The sequence below is a fragment of the Pongo pygmaeus genome, chromosome 9, assembly GCF_028885625.2.
Source record: "Pongo pygmaeus isolate AG05252 chromosome 9, NHGRI_mPonPyg2-v2.0_pri, whole genome shotgun sequence".
Lineage (NCBI taxonomy): Eukaryota > Metazoa > Chordata > Mammalia > Primates > Hominidae > Pongo > Pongo pygmaeus.
The window spans coordinates 110501367-110518985 of NC_072382.2; the positions used below are offsets into that span (position 1 = coordinate 110501367).

General features: G+C 37.0%; 2 protein-coding genes across 2 annotated transcripts in view; one reads left to right on the forward strand and one right to left on the reverse strand.

Annotated features, from left to right (window-relative positions):
* The window catches only part of DDX10 (DEAD-box helicase 10), a 285778-nt gene that overhangs the window by 163647 nt on the left and 104512 nt on the right, over positions 1-17619 (forward strand). The gene's annotated exons all lie outside the window — the stretch shown is intronic.
* LOC129007456 (cytochrome c-like) lies at positions 3296-3613 on the reverse strand. Its single transcript, XM_054438370.1, has one exon. It carries the CDS (start codon positions 3611-3613, stop codon positions 3296-3298), a length of 318 nt encoding a protein of 105 aa, XP_054294345.1.

Below are 17619 nucleotides of genomic sequence, written 5' to 3' on the forward strand. Positions count from 1 at the left end.
GTATGGTGCAATGATTTTGCAACACTTGAGAGGAGATTGTTTTCATAGAGTTTTTGCTCTTCCTTGTTCCTTCCCTTCTTGTGACTTTGTTTTCAGATTGTCTTTTTTTAATGACTGTAACTGTCTTAGCTCTGTACAGCTGTCCTTTTCCATGTCTGTTTTGTTCTATACATGCTATCTTTTGGCCCAGAGTTATCACTGAAGCTTGTCACAGAACTCTTATTACCTTTCCTGTTTTTCCCCCAAGCTTTATTTTACCTCTACCTGTAATTACTATTGTTTTTTTCCTGGAGTAACAGAAGAAAATGCAATTTGTCTTTACTTTCAGTACCAGCATAGCCCTCTTGAGGGTAATATTAGAACTTGAAGAAAACATTTAGATTGGCATTTTGACCAGTATAAATTGCCTATTTCATTTGGAAATGACGCATTTTTTCAAAAAAGTAATAATTATTTTTAAAATATACAAGAAAAATAGGAATAGGTGTCCCAGTACAACATGTTTTATTTAGTTGAATTTTCTGTCAAAGGGTTTGTTCAAGTAGAAACCATATACCTATTTCTTTTTTTTTTTTTTTGAGATGGAGTCTTGCTCTGTCACCCAGGCTGGAGTGCAATGGCGCGATCTCAGCTCACTGTAACCTCCGCCTCCCAGGTTCAAGCGATTCTCCTGCCTCAGCCTCCCAAGTAGCTGGGATTACAGGTACCCGCCACCACTCCCAGCTAATCTTTGTATTTTTAATAGAGACGAGGTTTCACCATGTTGGTCAGGCTGGTCTCGAACTCCTGACCTCAGGTGATCCACCCGCCTCGGCCTCCCAAAGTGCTGGGATTACCGGCATGAGCCACCGCGCCCAACCCCATACGCCTATTTCTGAGGGAGATTGTAGGGTCCAACATTTAGAGGGTAGACTTAATCTTCCTACAAGCAATGTTCCTAAAGTTTATTTCAATCAGTGGAATTATGGAGGCTTGAGAAGAGTAAAGCTTCAAAGCTCAAGAAGATAAATATTGATGTTTGATAAACCTGAGTTTAGAGCATGCTTCTGTCCTTTTTAGCTGAATAATTATTTCATCATCTGTAAAATGCAGGCAGTTCCTCAAAAGGGTGGTTGTGCTGAGTAAATGGAATATAAAATATCTAGCATGGTGTTTGGCACATGGCATCTGTTATTAACTACTGTTCACTAAACTCTGAAAGGTTTAGATTTGTCAGGTAGGTCCCATCTGGATTGGCACTTGTCATCAGAGATCCAGAGAAATTCCACAATGACATATGGCATGGATTAAGGAATATACTTTGTTGGGAAAAGGGAATATTTACAAAGCCAGGATCAGGTAGGGGAAGGAATTGATTTCTCTGTCTCCCTCTTATTCCGCATAGGAGGTTCCCAGAGTTTCGCCAATCTGCTAGACACAGCATAGATTTTCATTCCACTTGAGATATCCCTTCCCTTATTATTCTCCCTTCTTTTAGAATAAGTGGCCGGTCAAATGTATCAGTGTGTAATCATACAAACTACTAGGGAACCAGACATTATAGTTGTGGATGCCTGCAGTCATCTGAGAAATTAAGCTGTCAGGCATGTGGAGACTTTGAGGTTCATGGGAAGTTGGGTCTACCTTGCTGAGGGAGGAAGCCATGGTCCTGTCAGAAGTCAAGCATGGTTTCAGCCTCTTTTGCTGGGAAAGAGGATGGGAATGGTTCCAGCTCATGGTCTAGGCTGCCCACAGTGACTCCCGGTGTTTTCATACAGGTCTGCTTCTCACATCACGCTTTATTGACTAGGGCCTGTGAATCAGTTTTCCCAACAAATAAATGTCAAGTTAAATGTGAAATATGTTTATTTCTATGCTATTTAAGCAAACTGATATCAGAATAAGTAACAGTAGAATGCATTTCAGAGTCTTTGAGTGTTACTCTCAAAGAAAATTGATCTTGATTAGCCCAAGCTCAACTTAGTTCCACAAATAATTATTGATTTGTTTAAGTGTGATGTATGTGCTTGCGCAAGGAATTAGAAGATGAGTATGACAAAGCTCATTCCCTCAGGGAGTTGAGTGTTTCAGAGGGATGAAGTAAAAGAAGATTTTAAAACTACAGGTAGAGTGTAAGAAGTATCATGAGAAACATCAACAAAGGGCTGAGGATAGAAGGTGATAAGTCTCAAATATCTCAAGATATTCAGCAGTGAATCTTAACATAAATTTGCTTTTAGGGGAAGAATTTCAAGCATATTGATAGGTCTTAAATTTTATAGTCTCTCTGGGATAGTAGGAAGGAGAATGATTTTTAAAAAGTTGATTATGTAGCATGGAGTTTGGGGACTAGTAAAAATTGTATTAAAATTATTTGGGAATTGTTTTACAGTTGTTTTTAGTGGAGGTTGTATTTCTGAAAATATTGCATTTTAGTGTGATGATTTACTAATGAACTAGCAGGGACTCATTCTAAGGTAGGAGACAGAAAAACTAAAAAGTAAAAATCTGCTAACAACTTTAAATGGCTGTCAAATTTTTTTAATGATTAAGTGCTAATGGGGACAGATGGAAATTGTAAAGCAGTGCAGAGCATTGAGGTGTAGAGTTTTTTTTTTCTTTCTGTCAGTTGCTCTACTTTTGAGAGAGAAGAAATTAGAGGTCAAATTTAGTCATTTCTATGGTCCTTTTATGAACAAAAGAGAGCGCTTTAAAAAAAATGTGAGAAGTGTTAAATAATCTTTATTTGATATTACACATAAACCACCCTAAAATGCCTTTCAGTAAGTAAAAGGAACCATTTTAGATACAAGGAATCTAATTAGATTGGCATAGTTAAGGCCAAAAATATAAAGTAGACATTGCTACCTTATCTTCAACTCTTGCCTTTAAGAGGCAAGTGAACATGAAACACGGATGAATCTTGCTTGGTTCTGAGACTGTGTGAAGGAATTTCACCAGTATTTCAATATATTCACATAACCAGTTATATAAATCTAAATATAAAACCAATTTCCATTAAGTTTTAAGATGGCATTCACCATCTTTGTGAAAAGTTGACGAAATCAAATCATATCTTTAGAGGGGGTAAACAGCGTTAGCATTTACTGAATTGGAATTACTATTAAATCAAAAAAACAAACATATTCATCTAACCACAAGCCAGTCTTAGTTTTAAAATCAGGACTGCCCAACAAAATATTCTGTCATTCATCGATGATCTGAATTCTGGTATATGAGATCTATTAAATCATGGTACACATAAAAAAGTCATGAGACATTTCTGTTTTGTAATAAATAAGGCAGTGGCCAGTTATTACTGATGAGTAGCATTTTTGAGATTAGCTATCAAGTCTGCCCTTTCTGCCTTCTTCTTAATGCCGGCAAAGATCATTTTTGTTCCAGGGATGTTCTTCTTGGGAGTCTCCAAATAGTGCATCAGTGTATCCTTTCCCCAGGTGATGCCTTTGTTCTTATTGGTGTCTGTGTAAGAGTATTCAACGGCCTCACCTGTCTCCTGCCTGCAGAGACTATGGAGATTAGGCCCAGTCTTGTGCTGGCCTCCCTTTTCCATTGTGTGGCACTGGGCACACTTCTGAACAAAAATCTTCTTGCCTTTCTCAACAACACCCATATTTAATTCTCTTCCGTCACTGGTGCTACGAAGGTTCCCTCTCTGAAGCTGGATGTCCTGCTCTTTTGAAAATTACACTTTTAAAAATGAATTTGTTCAAGGATTCTTTTCATTTTAAAGAGAACATTTGCTGTCAATCCACTCTTCTCATTTTATGAGGTCTCTCAGCATTGCTTAGGAAAACTATGATTCACAGAGGAAGGTCTAGCGCTAAGATGTTTCCATTGGAGATACTGTTATATATTGCTTCTCTGCCATTTGGCTAAGATGAAATATAAGATAGATATGGTGTCAAGGTAGGAGCACAGACTAGGTTTTTGGAGGGTTTGGAGTTCTAGCCCTGACTTTGCTGATACTGTCTATGTGATCTCGAAATTCTCTCTTGACTTTGGGAGTGAGTAGGTGATGTTTCTCTAGGTGATCCTGGAGGGTCCTTTTACCCTTCCAAGTTCTGTAATAATTCCAGTATTTTTTTAAAATCACCGCTATATGGCTTTGCACACCACAGTTTTATAAATGGTATGTTTAAGAATATCCAATTTTGAATAATATTGGGCATCATCCTGGCACATTTTGTCGAAACATAGTACACATAGGCTAGCCTTTGACTTTTCATTTGGTACTTTCTGCTTAGCTACTATTTATATACAAGGTAGAATTTGGAAACTTTACTGCACATGGTAGTTGTAAACATAGCTTGGTTGTGTGGTAGTGATGCTTGTTTCACTTTCTGTTAACATACAGCCCATGTATGTATTGGGATTTAATAATGTAAGCCATTATAGAAAAATGTCAGATGTAACAGTGATCTCCTCTTGGGCGGCCAAGAGGACAGCTTTAACATCTCTTAAATGTCTTAAAATATTGTGTCAAAAATGATACAAAAAAATGGTACCCAGGTACCAAACCCAGTTTGAATTTAGCATATATCTTTCTTCCATTATTGTAGTTCTTTGTGAAGGCTTTAAATCATAGAGAGATTCTCCCTGTATGCACATGCATGTATGTGTTTTGTATGCTTGTAAAAATTGGTGGTTCACTGAATAGCTAGTGGTATATGGCATTTGTTTGTTTAGACTTTAATCATGAATGAATTTACAGAAACTCTGCTTTAAGCCGCACTAACCAGACTGTCACATAATTTGCTTTTCTTATAGGTGTTGGAGCCAACTGTGGAATTCTCAGTCAAATGTACAATGAAACATCTTGAATGTTATTTTGATGCTCTCCCATTTTGTTCGAACAAATTCTGATTAAATCTAGCTACTGGCGCATTCTTGCTGAGTCTCTGGTATCACTTGGAAGGAAGGTAGTAGAGGTGTAGATAGCTGAGACACTCCCCTAAGAGAAGTATATCATAGTGTCATATTGTTTGAAATAGTTTCGTGATTTCTGTCCCAGGACTTTTTTTTGAAACAGGATCTTGCTCTGTGTCCCAGGCTGGAGTGCAATGGTGCAATCTTGGCTCACTGCAACCTCTGCCTGCCAGGTTCAAGTGATTCTTCTGCCCCAGCCTCCCCAGTAGCTGGGATTGCAGGTGCTCACCACCACGCATGGCTAATTTTTGTGTCTTTAGTAGAGATGGGGGTTTCACTATGTTGTCCAGGCTGGTCTCGAACTCCTGACCTCAAGTGATCCACCTGCCTTAGCCTCGCAAAGTGCTGGGATTACAGGCATGAGCCACCGCACCTGTCCTGGGACTTTTAACTTAGTTCATTATCACCTTGTTGCCTCCCCTATGTGATCAGTTTCCCTTAACCCTGTTAGCCAAATGACCATGTGACACAAGTTATCTTTCCTTTTAATGTTACTGCTTTTTATTTTTTATTTTTATTTTTGTTTGCTATGTAGCATATAAAATTTCTGAGTTCTAGAAGAATTCCAAAAGCTGTGAGAGATGAGAAATTGATATAGCCAATTTGGACACAAGTTAAAAATGAAATCAGTACTGTCATTTTTTTTGAAATCTAAAAAGAGAGGGAAAAATGTATCAGGCACCGTTTCTCTAAATTGCTTCCAGCTGCTTGCTTCCTAATATAGAAATATTTATTAAAAGAAGCAGGTTAAAAATTGGATTCCTACAGCAAAATATGAGTGGTTTCATAATTTTGTTAAACAGCAGGAAATAACTGAGATTTTTGTCACTATAGTGACTTTGTTTTTTTCGAGGGTCATGGTGTAGAGCAAATACATATTTCCCAGCCAGCAGAACAGTAAATGGCCTGAACAATTTAAACAAACCAAGGAAAATGTCCTAAGGTAGTAAATAGGGAATTATGGTATTTTCTCTTAACTATTGTAACACTATAAATGTTCACAGAAGTAGAAGGAATCATTTAAGACAATAAATAAATGAACATGATCATAAAACTTGGTTGGGAATGAGACTTAGTTGGGAATGAGGCTTAAGTAAGGAAAATGGCATGAAAAGAAAGATAGGGCTTGGGTGAAAAACAGAAATTTGCATGTTATCTAGACTAATTGCAGACACAGTGAAAGATTTAAATAATTATTAGGCCAAAATGCTATAAAGAGGCGTTTTAAAATTAAGAAACTTATGTTAATTCTAACAAGAAATTGAGGAAAGGAAGACAAATATGTTGTAGGCATTGGAATGAGGGTTTGGGGGAGTGTATATCTGGAAAATGAGAGAAACAGTGGAGGGGAATAGAAACTGTGTAGGGGATATATTTGAAAGTTGTTTTTCTTAAGATATTTAATTAATGTGACAGGTACACATGCTTGGAAAGAGTTCCTTAGGTTAAAAAGCAATTTCTGGAAAGTATTCCAAGTTAAACCTGAAGGAAGCACCAGAAATCCTGAAGGTGGAATGTAGCAATGAAAAACATTGTGTAGAATGTTCGTATTGGCAGTATCAATAGAGGTTTTGCCTTATGGTCCTCCTTAACCAGAAGGAAGTTTGAACAAAACTGAAATCACTGCATATCTATGTAGTATTGGTCTGAGGTGGGGAAGAAACAAGCAAGACGTAATCATCCATTCTCATTCATGTTCACCTGTTAAGATCACTTAAAAATGAATCATGGATATTATAGTAAATAGTTGTCATTGTTGCTCAATATATCATTGTATTCATTAACCATTCTCATTACATTATAGATTAGAATTACAATTTATAAACTACAAGGAAAATAGTAGTGCATGGCCTTATTAATCATACAGAAAAAAGATTAACATTTACTGGTAGTTTGTGTCTTAATATAATCAGGACTAATCAAGCCTTGACAAACGAGTAACTTTGATAGGAAATGTAGGCAGTCATCTGTAGGACTTTGTGTTTGGAATAAATACAAATTATCTATATGATATACACATTTGGAAGCGTTTCTAAATGATTTTCTAGATATAATTCATGAAGTGTCAAGATAAAGAGTCAAGAATTTCATAATAGCTGTGATTCTTACCAGAAGAGAATTAGGGTTGGGGTCTTATAGTTTGAAATAGTACATTTAGTATTTAAAAAGGTTTCTGGATGTGAAAACAATTATTTTTAAAACTAATCAAGCTATGTATAAAGTCTGAAAATCTTTTTTTTTAATTGGTACATTTATTAAAAACATAGACTAATGGTCTTGTGCTTAAATGTCTGTGGTTGTGTGCTGACTTTCATACAGTGTAACTAAGGGACTGTTCACAAATACACTCTGGATAGAAGTATAAGGATAAACAGAAATGGCTGTCATAGAGACATAGTTCCCTTATAATTAATACTTGCCAGAAAATGGAGCTTGACATTGTTTACTATTATACTAACATTCACAAAAGGCCGGATATCACAGGCATAAGGGCACACCATGACCATGAGACATCTTTTCGTACTTCCCAAATGGTTTTATATTTTAGCTATGGACCTCGGTTACCAGAGCCAAACTTGTTCTTAACAAGTAGAATTTTTATGTCCATTCAGTCGAAGAGTCTCTTACAGCTTTCTGGGCCTCTTTATTTGCAGATAGGAGTAGAAACTGTAACCAACTTCTTCATATCTTGCAGTCACATGTGATGCCCAATTTTCATATGCTGCCCAATTTCTTTAAGATAAAAGCGGTGACTTGCAGCAGGGCCACACAGATGAAGAAGTTCTGTATGGAGGAGATCACATCCACATGCATCTTCCATTTTATGTCCTCCGGGTCCAACCTCATTGAGAGGCCCTTGATGCAGAACACTGAAGCTCTAACTCATTGGCTTTCAGCTGCCATGCTCTGCTCTCTGAAAATCTTTCTTAACGGGTCATGGATTTAAAGTTGAAAAAAACTATGGGAGTTTCTCAAATTAGCAATTCTCAAACATTCTTAAATTGATAGAAATTTGAAAGGCAAATATTGAGTCAAATTATGTTGCTACAGTCTTCTAAGGCAGTTTGAGCAGAAATGAAACTACGCATTGTAGAATATGAACAGGGTCAAATACTTTGAAGTTACATAACCTTGAACAAATTGCTAAACTAAGCTTTAGTTTTCTAATTAAAAATTTGTAGGAACAAGATTTGACTCACAATTGTTGTGAACAGTAAATGAAGTAGTCCATATGTAGTTTATTCACTAATTCTTCTTTCAATCATTATTGAATGTTTCCTATATACTGGCCTATCTGTGATACACTGGGGATACAAATAGAATAAAAATGGTCTTAACCCTCATGGGAGTTACAGTCTATTAGGAAAAAAGCACAGAAGTAAACAAGTGATTACAATAGGGCTTACTATAATGGGGATGAGAGTGAATGCAGAGTCTGTGTAACAGGCTAATGTAATAGCCATTGACTCAAGAAATTACAGTAACAGAGTTGGGTGTGGAGGCAGATCTGATTTTCATTTTTCTCTTAATTTCCGCATTCCCAAACTTATACATATGGTCAAGGTTTACTATAGTGTGCTTTCTATTCAACCTTAAAACGTAAGATTGGTAAATATGGATATTTTTTAGAAGAAAAATCCTGTGAGATTTCTTAAATGATTATAAATTATTTCCATAATTCATAATTTATAAGTATTGTTTCATATAATTTTAGTTGATTTCTATTGTGGGCCTTTAATCCTCCTTGTATCTATTGTACCCTTCCCTTGCATTGCCCACCCTGCTCCTCATCCTGCAGTCAAAACTTCTTCTCCTTTAGTGTTGTGTAATTTTAGGACTGTTGCTATAGCAGATATGTTTATCTTAGCAAATTAATATTTGTGTAGGAATTCTGAAAAGACAAACTTTGTTCCTGTAATAACATTTTAAGTTGATGCCATATTTCATTGGCTCTTAAATTTTAAAATTTCATCTTTATTTGTGGTAGAAGACACATAACATAAAATTTACTATTTTAACCATTTTAAGATGTGCAGTTCAGTAGTGTTAAGTGCATTCACATTGATGTACAACCAATCTCCAGAACTTTTCATTTTTCAGATCTGAAACTCTATACTTGTTAGGTGGGTCTTAATTTTTAAGACTACAGTTCTTGCAAAAATTTCACAAACATAATATATTTGCTACTTGCTGGTGGTGGTATTAAGTTTATTATTTTTTTTAAATTTTTTTTAATTTCAACAGGTTTTTGGTGAACAGGCAGTGCTTATTTACATGAATAGGTTCTTTAGTGGTGCTCTCTGAGATTCTGGTGTACCCATCACTGAACAGTGTACACTGTACCCAATGTGTAGTCTTCTCCCTTGCCATCCCCAACCCTTTCCCCCGAGTCTCCAAAGTCCAGTGTATAATTCTTAGGCCTCTGTGTCCTTATAACTTAGCTCCCACATATGAGTGAGAACATTGATGTTTGGTTTTCCATTACTGACTTACTTTACTTAGAATAATAATCTCCAGTTCCATCCAGGTTGCTGTGAATGCCGTTATTTCATTCCTTTTTAAGGCTGAATAGTATTCCATTTCTTTATCCACATTTTCTTTTTTTTGTTTGTTTTTTGAGACCGAAAAAAATGTTATTTTTCAGATCTGAAACTCTATACCTGTTAGGTGGGTCTTAATTTTAAGACTACAGTTTAATTTTAAGACTATAGCTTCGTCGCCCAGGCTGGAGTGCAGTGGCATGATGCTGGCTCACTGCAACCTCTGCCTCTGGGCTCAAACAATTCTCTGGTCTCAGCCTCCTGAGTAGCTGGGACTACAGGTGCCTGTCACCATGCCTGGCTAATTTTTGTATTTTTAGTAGAGACGAGGTTTCACCTTGTTGGTCAGGCTGATCTTGAACTCCCGACGTCAGGTGATCCACCTGCCTTGGCCTCCCAAAGTGCTGGGATTATAGGCGTGAGCCACCGCAGCCTCCCAAAGTGCTGGGATTACAGGCGTGAGCCACTGTGCCTGGCCTATCCACATTTCTTTATCCACTCATTGATTGATGGGCATTTGGGTTGGTTCCATATTTTTGCAATTGCAAATTGTGCTGCTATAAGCATGCGTATGCAAGTACCTTTTTCATATAATGACTTCTTTTCCTCTGGGTAGATACCTAATAGTGGGATGTCTGGATCAAAAGTACATCAAATAGTTCTACTTTTAGTTCTTTAAGGAATCTCCACACTGTTTTCTGTAGTGGTTGTACTAGTTTACATTCCCACCAACACTGTAAAAGTGTTCTCTTTTTACTGCATCCATGCCAACATCTATTATTTTTTATTTTTTGATTATGGCCATTGCTGCAGGAGTGAGGTGGTATTGCATTGTGGTTTTGATTTGGATTTCTCTGATAACTAGTGATGCTGAGCATTTTTCCACATGCTTATTGGCCATTTGTATATCTTCTTTTGAGAATTAGCTATTCATGTCCTTAACTTTTTGATGGGATTTTTTTTTTCTTGCTGATTTGTTTGAATTCTTTGTAGATTCTGGATATTAGTCTTTGTCAGATGTATAGATTGTGAAGATTTTCTTCCACTCTGTGGGTTGTCTGTTAACTCTGCAGATTTCTTTTGCTGTGCAGAAGCTTTTTAGCTTTAATTAAGTCCCATCTATTTATCTTTGTTTTTGCTGCATTTGCTTTTGGTTGGTCATAAAGTCTTTGCCTAAGCCAAGTCTATAAGGGTTTTTCTGATGTTATCTTCTAGAATCTTTATGGTTTCAAATCTTATTCAAGTCTTTGATCCATCTTGAGTTGATTTTTGTATAAGGTGAGAGATGACGATCCAGTTTCATTCTCCTACATGTGGCTTGCCAGTTATACCAGCACCATTTGTCAAATAGTGTGTGCTTTCCTCACTTTATGTTTGTTATCTTTGTAAGCACTTGGCTTTATTTCTGGGTTCTCTATTCTGTTTAATTGGTCTGTGTGCCTATTTTTATACCAGTACCATGCTGTTTTGGTGAATATGGCCTTATAGTATAGTTTGAAGTTGGATAATGTGATGCCTCCAGACCTGTTCTTTTTACTTAGTCTTGCTCTGGCCACACAGGCTCTTTTTTGGTTCCATATTAATTTTAGGATTATTTTTTCTAGTTCCATGAAGAATTATGGTGGTATTTTGATGGGAATTGCTTAAATTTGTAGATTGCTTTTGACAGTATGGTCATTTTAAAAATATTGATTCTACCCTTTTATGGGCATGGGATATGTTTCCATTTGTGTCATCTGTGATTTCTTTCAGCAGCAGTATTTTGTATTTTCCTTGTGGTTTTTCACATCCTTGTTTAGGTATATTTCTAAGTATTTTATGTTTTTGCAGCTATTGTGAAAGAGATTGAGTTCTTGATTTGAGTCTCACCTTGGTCGCTGTTAGTGTATAGCAGTGCTACTAATTTGTGTACTTTAATTTTGTATCCTGAAAGTTTGCTGAATTCATTTACTGGTTCTGGGAGCTTTTTGGATGAGTCTTTAGTGTTTTCTAGTTATACAATCATATCATCAGCAAAAAGCAACAGTTTGATTTACTCTTTACTGATTTGGATTCCCTTTATTTCTTTCTCTTATCTCATTGCTCTGGCTAAGACTTCCAGTACTATGTTGAATAGAAGTGGTGAAAGTGGGCATCCTTGTCTTGTTCCAGTTCTCAGGGGGAATGCTTTCAACTTTCTATGTTTAGTATAATGTTAGTTGTGGGTTTGTTGTAGATGGCTTTTATTACATAGGTTGGCTATGTCCCTTCTTTGCTGACTGTGCTGAGGATTTTAATCATAAAGGGATGATGGGTTTTGTTAAATGCTTTTTCTGCGTCTGTTGAGATAATCATGTGATTTTTGTTTTTTGTTTCTGTTTATAGTTTATTACAAAAAGATTTTGTAGATGGCTTTAAAAAATATCAAATAGTGTGTTCTAATTTATGCCATAAAGTTAGAGAATATTTGAATTACCATAATTCATTTGATTTAGGGTGACTGAGGCATTATACTTTGATAGCAGGTGGGCTTGCTTTTTCTTTTTTAAATCATAAACAAGTTCTATTAGAGTTTGGTTATTTAGCCAATAGAAATGTGTATAGTTAAATACATTTGGACTTTGGAGAAACAGTGTTTATCAATCTTAAGAAATACTCTTACCGGGCTGGGCGTGGTGGCTCACGCCTGTAATCCCAGCACTTTGGGAGGCCGAGGTGGGCGGATCACGAGGTCAAGAGATTGAGACCATCCTGGCCAACATGGTGAAACCTCATCTCTACAAAAAATACAAAAATTAGCCAGGCGTGGTGGCAGGTGCCTGTAGTCCCAGCTATTCGTGAGGCTGAGGCAGGAGAATTGCTTGAACCCGGGAAGCGGAGGTTGCAGTGAGCTGAGATCGTGCCACTGCACTCCACCCTGGCGCCACTGCACTCCACCCTGGCGCCACTGCACCCCAGCCTGGCGACAGAGGGAGACTCTTTCTCAAAAAAAAGAAAAGAAAAGAAATGCTCTTATCTTTCATAGGAGTGGCTTCAGCTATAATAGGTAATGTTAAAGGTTTTCTCCAGTGTTGACTCTTCTTTATTTTGTTGGTGTACTTCACTTTTAGATATAATGGTTTTCATTATAAAGTATTAGTTGGCCCAAATGGGAGCTACTTTAAGGAAACATAAAAATCTGATTTCTTTGGACTGTCTTTAATTCTAACTTTTATTTTCCTGTGATTTTTGCTTTTCATTTAAAATATCATTTTTTAACAATAGTTTTATTTTCTTTTGTAGGATATGTAGTAGTAATGCTTATATTAAAGTATTTTCATTGATTATATTTTGAATTTTCTTGTAGCCAGTGTTAGCTAACATGGTCCTTATGATAAGAACCATTATTGGTTTTGTGACTGGTGGTGGCAGCAGTTCTTTTATCTACCAGATTATTTCCAGTAACTTTCTACACCTATCGTAGGACACTGGGAGAGTGACTATCAATTTTGTATTTTATGATACTCTCCTTTTAGCTTTTTAAAGTCTAGCATACATGTTGTAGAAGAGGTGCAAATAGAAATGAAAGTCATATTTTGATGTTTTACATATTGTCAGCTAATCTTTCATTGTACTTCTTAGGGCTGCTATAAATTTCATTCTTGTACAATAATACAAAATCTTGTCAAAAAATATAACTCCTATCTAATAATAGATGTATTTTATATTTTTTATTAATGAGGTATAAAAAGTATTAACACTCTATTTCTTGTCCAAGAGTCATTTTTTAAAAATTCTAAAAAAGTAAAATCTGCATTTTAAGAAGTTAAATTTATTTTTAAAAAATCTTCTAGTTGGAAAACTATAAAGTTTGGTACACACCCAGAAAACATTTACTAAAATTGATTACATAAATTAAAAACTTGACCTTCACAAAAACCAAATCATAGCAAAATAAGAAGATTACCTTGTATGGCAAAAGTCTAAATGTAAATAAATGAGATGTGGAAAACTACTGAAGCATTGTTAACAAATGAAGAGATTTCACAACTTGATAAATGCCAGAAATTCATTAGAAATACTGGCAGATAATACAAATGGTACACAGAAAAATAATGCCTTTGAAAAGATGTTCTGTCATATGTAAAATAATACAACTGCAACTTAAAACTTCCCCAAGGTACTCTGTTTCACCTAGTTGACTGGCAATATAAAGCCTAATAATATACTTAGCTGCAGATGCGGTAAATCAATTCCTTATAAATCTTTGGTGGGAATATAAGTTTGTATAACTTTAGGAGGATTATTTGGAAATATATTTCAAGATTTAACTATACATACTCTTTGAGCACTTTCACTTTTAGAAACGTAACCTGGATATATAAAATCACATGTGTATGAATAGATATAATCAAGGCTTTTAATTGCTGGAGGTAACTCTTTTAGTAACTTCATGTTTTTCCTGTGTATGTGAATATGAATGCAATCTCTCTGGAAGGATACAGAAGCTGCTAACAGCACTTGATTCTTAGGAGAGAAACCGAGGTTGCTGAAGAGGACATGAAACACAACCTTTTAACTTAAGTACAATTTACAGAATACGTGTGCATGTATTACCTGCTAAAGTTAATATTAAAAAGAATGACATGGAACTAAGACTCTCTTGTCAGCCATGTGTAAAATGCACCATCAGTGGACATCATAGGTGCTTAGCACATCACTGATGTGCTGGCGATGCCACAGTGTGTTAGCGTTTGCCACTCAATTCAAACATCTCTCCCTCAAAAGGAAGTTCCTTGACCTGCTCTTCTCACCCCTGACTACCTAGGACAGTCATGTTCATTTATTCTGTATATTTTTTCTAAGATTATATATATAATTAATATTTTGTTCTAGTTGTTTCATATCTTTTTCCATAGATACAGTTGGGCTCTGTGAAGGCTGGGAGTCCACCCCTCTTGCACTGCTGCATCCTCACTATGTAGTATGATGCCTTGGATGGTGTTGACATTCACAGCATCTTTGAATGAGTGAAGAATAATTCTAGAGTATCAGACAAAGCCAGAGCCTAACAGGAAAATATGATAAGCCTCTTCTCACCCATGTGGGCATTTCTGTTCCTTCTTCCAGTGGCTTCCCTAAAACAAATAAAAAGTTTTACTTTTTCACGGGGGCAGGACACAGAACTCTTTCAGAAACCAATATAAACCATAAAAGGCAGAGATGCAAATACTTCTACATTTTGTCATGTAATTTTAGTGGTTTCATGGATTTCCCTAAAGCTCTTCAACTTGACCACCTCACTTAAGGATCCACTCTGCAGGATTGTTTTTTCTGACCTTTATTCCATTGACAATTTTTGGTATCATTTTTCTGATTTTCCCCCTTCCTTCTAGACTGGGCTATTGTGTTTTATGAACATTTTCAAATGTACAGAAAAGTTGTAAGAAGTATACTTTTGGACACCCAAACGCCCAACATTCCACCATTCATATTCTACAGTTAAGCTTTTACCGTATTTCTCTCTGTGTTTCTTTGCTTTTTTGAAACAGTATCTTGCTCTTTGATCCAAGCTAGATTGCAGTGGAGTGATCACAACTCACTGTAGGCTTGACCTCCTGGGCTCAAGTGATCCTCCCACCTCAGCCTCTTGAGTAGCTAAGACTACAGGCCTGTGGCACCAAGCCTGGCTTTTTTTTTTTTTTTTTTTTAATTTTTAGTAGAGACAGTGTCACCAAGTTGCCCAGGCTGGTCGTGAACTCCTGGGCCCAAGCGATTCTCCTGCCTTGGCCTCCCCAAATGCTTGTTACAGGCATGAGGCACCTACCTACCATGTTTTCTGTATCACATAACTATCCATCTATCTATCCATCCTTTTTTATTTAGTGCATTTGAGTAAGTTGCCAATATCATTACACTTTCCTCCATATACTTCAGCTTGTATGGCATTAACTACAGTTCAATGTTGTTTATAGGACTCTTTTTTGAGATAGAAATTTATATACAATGAAATGCACAAATCTTACATGTTAACATTTGATGAATTTTGACGAATACATAGACCTGTGTAACTCAAACTTATCAAGATCTAGACCACTGCCATCACCCCAGAAAGTTTACTCATGTTCTTTCCTAGTACTTTTTGTTTACTGGTTTATGTGATTATAATTTACTATGTTATGTTTATATTACAGTGATCCCTTAAGTTTACACTGTTTGATCAGCATTGCTTCTGTCTTTAGATGAGGTCTGATGAGAGATCCAAGGTCCTTAAGAATTGTCCTAGCCAGATCGAAACCATCCTGGTTAACATGGTGAAACCCTGTCTCTACTAAAAATACAAAAAAAATTAGCCAGGCGTGGTAGTGGGCGCCTGTAGTCCCAGCTACTCGGGAGGCTGAAGCAGGAGAATGGCATGAACCCGGGAGGCGGAGCTTGCAGTGAGCCGAGATCGCGCCACTGCCCTCCAGCCTGGGCGACTGAGCGAGACTCCATCTCAAAAAAAAAAAAAAAAAAAAGAATTTTCCTAGCCCTAAAACAAAGAAGATGTAGTAGGAGTCAGTAACAAAGTCGACAGCCCTGGTGGTTGTGTTGATGGTGGTCTCTAAGCCTTTGTGAGGAAAAGGAGGTGTAGGAATACTGACTAGGCTGACAGAAGTGGGGATCTTATTAATCCCTTGTGTTCACGGGGGTCCTACAGGTTATTTTTTAGGTGAACAAGTTTACTGCCACTGTATTTTTTTTCCATTTTTAAATGTTTTACCACCACACAGCTTACTCAGTTACTCTCTGAAGTGAGATAAGGAAATGAGGACTATATTAACTGAGAACGAGCAATAGTCACACATCTTAGAATAAGCATAGTGGTGGAGAGAGGGTAGGCACAGCAATTTAGAGCCTTTTGCCACCAGTTGGTGATATTTGTGGAGGCACGGACCCCTGGGAGGTGGAGGAAGTGGAGAATGTCCAGTGGGAAGAAGAAATCTAAAACTTAATCTGTTTTCATAGAAGTCTTGTGATGTGTATATAGTGATTATATTACCGGAAGGAGGGCCTTGAGTGAATTGTCCAGGTTCTTGGCGTTTTGAACAAAGAAGTGGACAAAACGCACAAAATAACAAAGGAATGAGACACAGGAAAGAAGCAGCGAAAGCAATAATTTATTAAGGCGAGAAAGCACTCCACAGGGTGGAAGTGGGCTCGAGCAAGTGGCTCAAGGGCCCGTTACAAAGTTTTCTGGGTTTTAAGTACTTCTTTTGAGGTTCCTATCAGTTAGCCCTTATCTGGATGAAGGATTTGGTCCGTGCCTAATTAAAGGCTGAGGTGAATTGGCACCCTGTGCAGATGAAGGGATGGTCCCTGCTTGGCCAATCCAGGGTACTTTTCCTTTCCATCTGAGGCATGGTGCGGGGTGGGGGGATTGTAGGGAGAGTAGCCTTTGATGCTTTATTACTCCATGTTGGGAGATGGGTGTTTTCCTTTTGGTTTAGCTTTAGGAAGTTTCAGAAAGTTTGTGTTAATTGGCCTTACGGTCCCCGCCCCCAGACCCAGGTGTTTTCCTTTTGATCCAGGTTTGGGAAGCAGCAGAATTGGTCTCAGGTTCCCTGCCTCCAGACCTTGGTGTTTTTCTTGATTCAGCAGGAATTAGCCTTAAGTTTCCTGCCTCCAGACCCTATTCTCCAGCCTCAATTGTAACATATTAAATGTCTCTGATATAATAAAAGTTACCTCAGAGGCAATTAATCTTTTCATTAGCTTTATATGGGTTGAAGATGGTAGTAACTTCTTAAATATGACATAATTTGTGGTCTGAGAAATAAATATAACTAGATACTATAGCTTTCATGTTGAATCGGAAATACAAAGTCAGTGTTTTAGTAATAGCCACATAGTACAACCATCATTGTCAAAACAACTTTCTTGTAGTTAAATCATAATATTATTGCAGATGCACTAACTGATTTTCATAACCATGACCATTATCTAAAAATATAATACATTGATAACTTGGCACAAGTCTTTATTTTAGTAGGTTTGTTATTTTTAATTGCATGGTGGTTTTTTTGCTTATTTATTTATGGAGACAGAGTCTTGTTCTGTTGCCTAGGCTGGAGTGCACTGCCACAATCTCAGCTCATTGCAGTCTCCGTCAGGTTTAAGCGATTGTCATGCCTCAGCCTCCTGAGTAGCT

Bases quoted from the DNA above. Each gene is read 5' to 3' on its own strand.
- LOC129007456 (XM_054438370.1), bottom strand. From the start codon at position 3,613: ATGGGTGTTGTTGAGAAAGGCAAGAAGATTTTTGTTCAGAAGTGTGCC.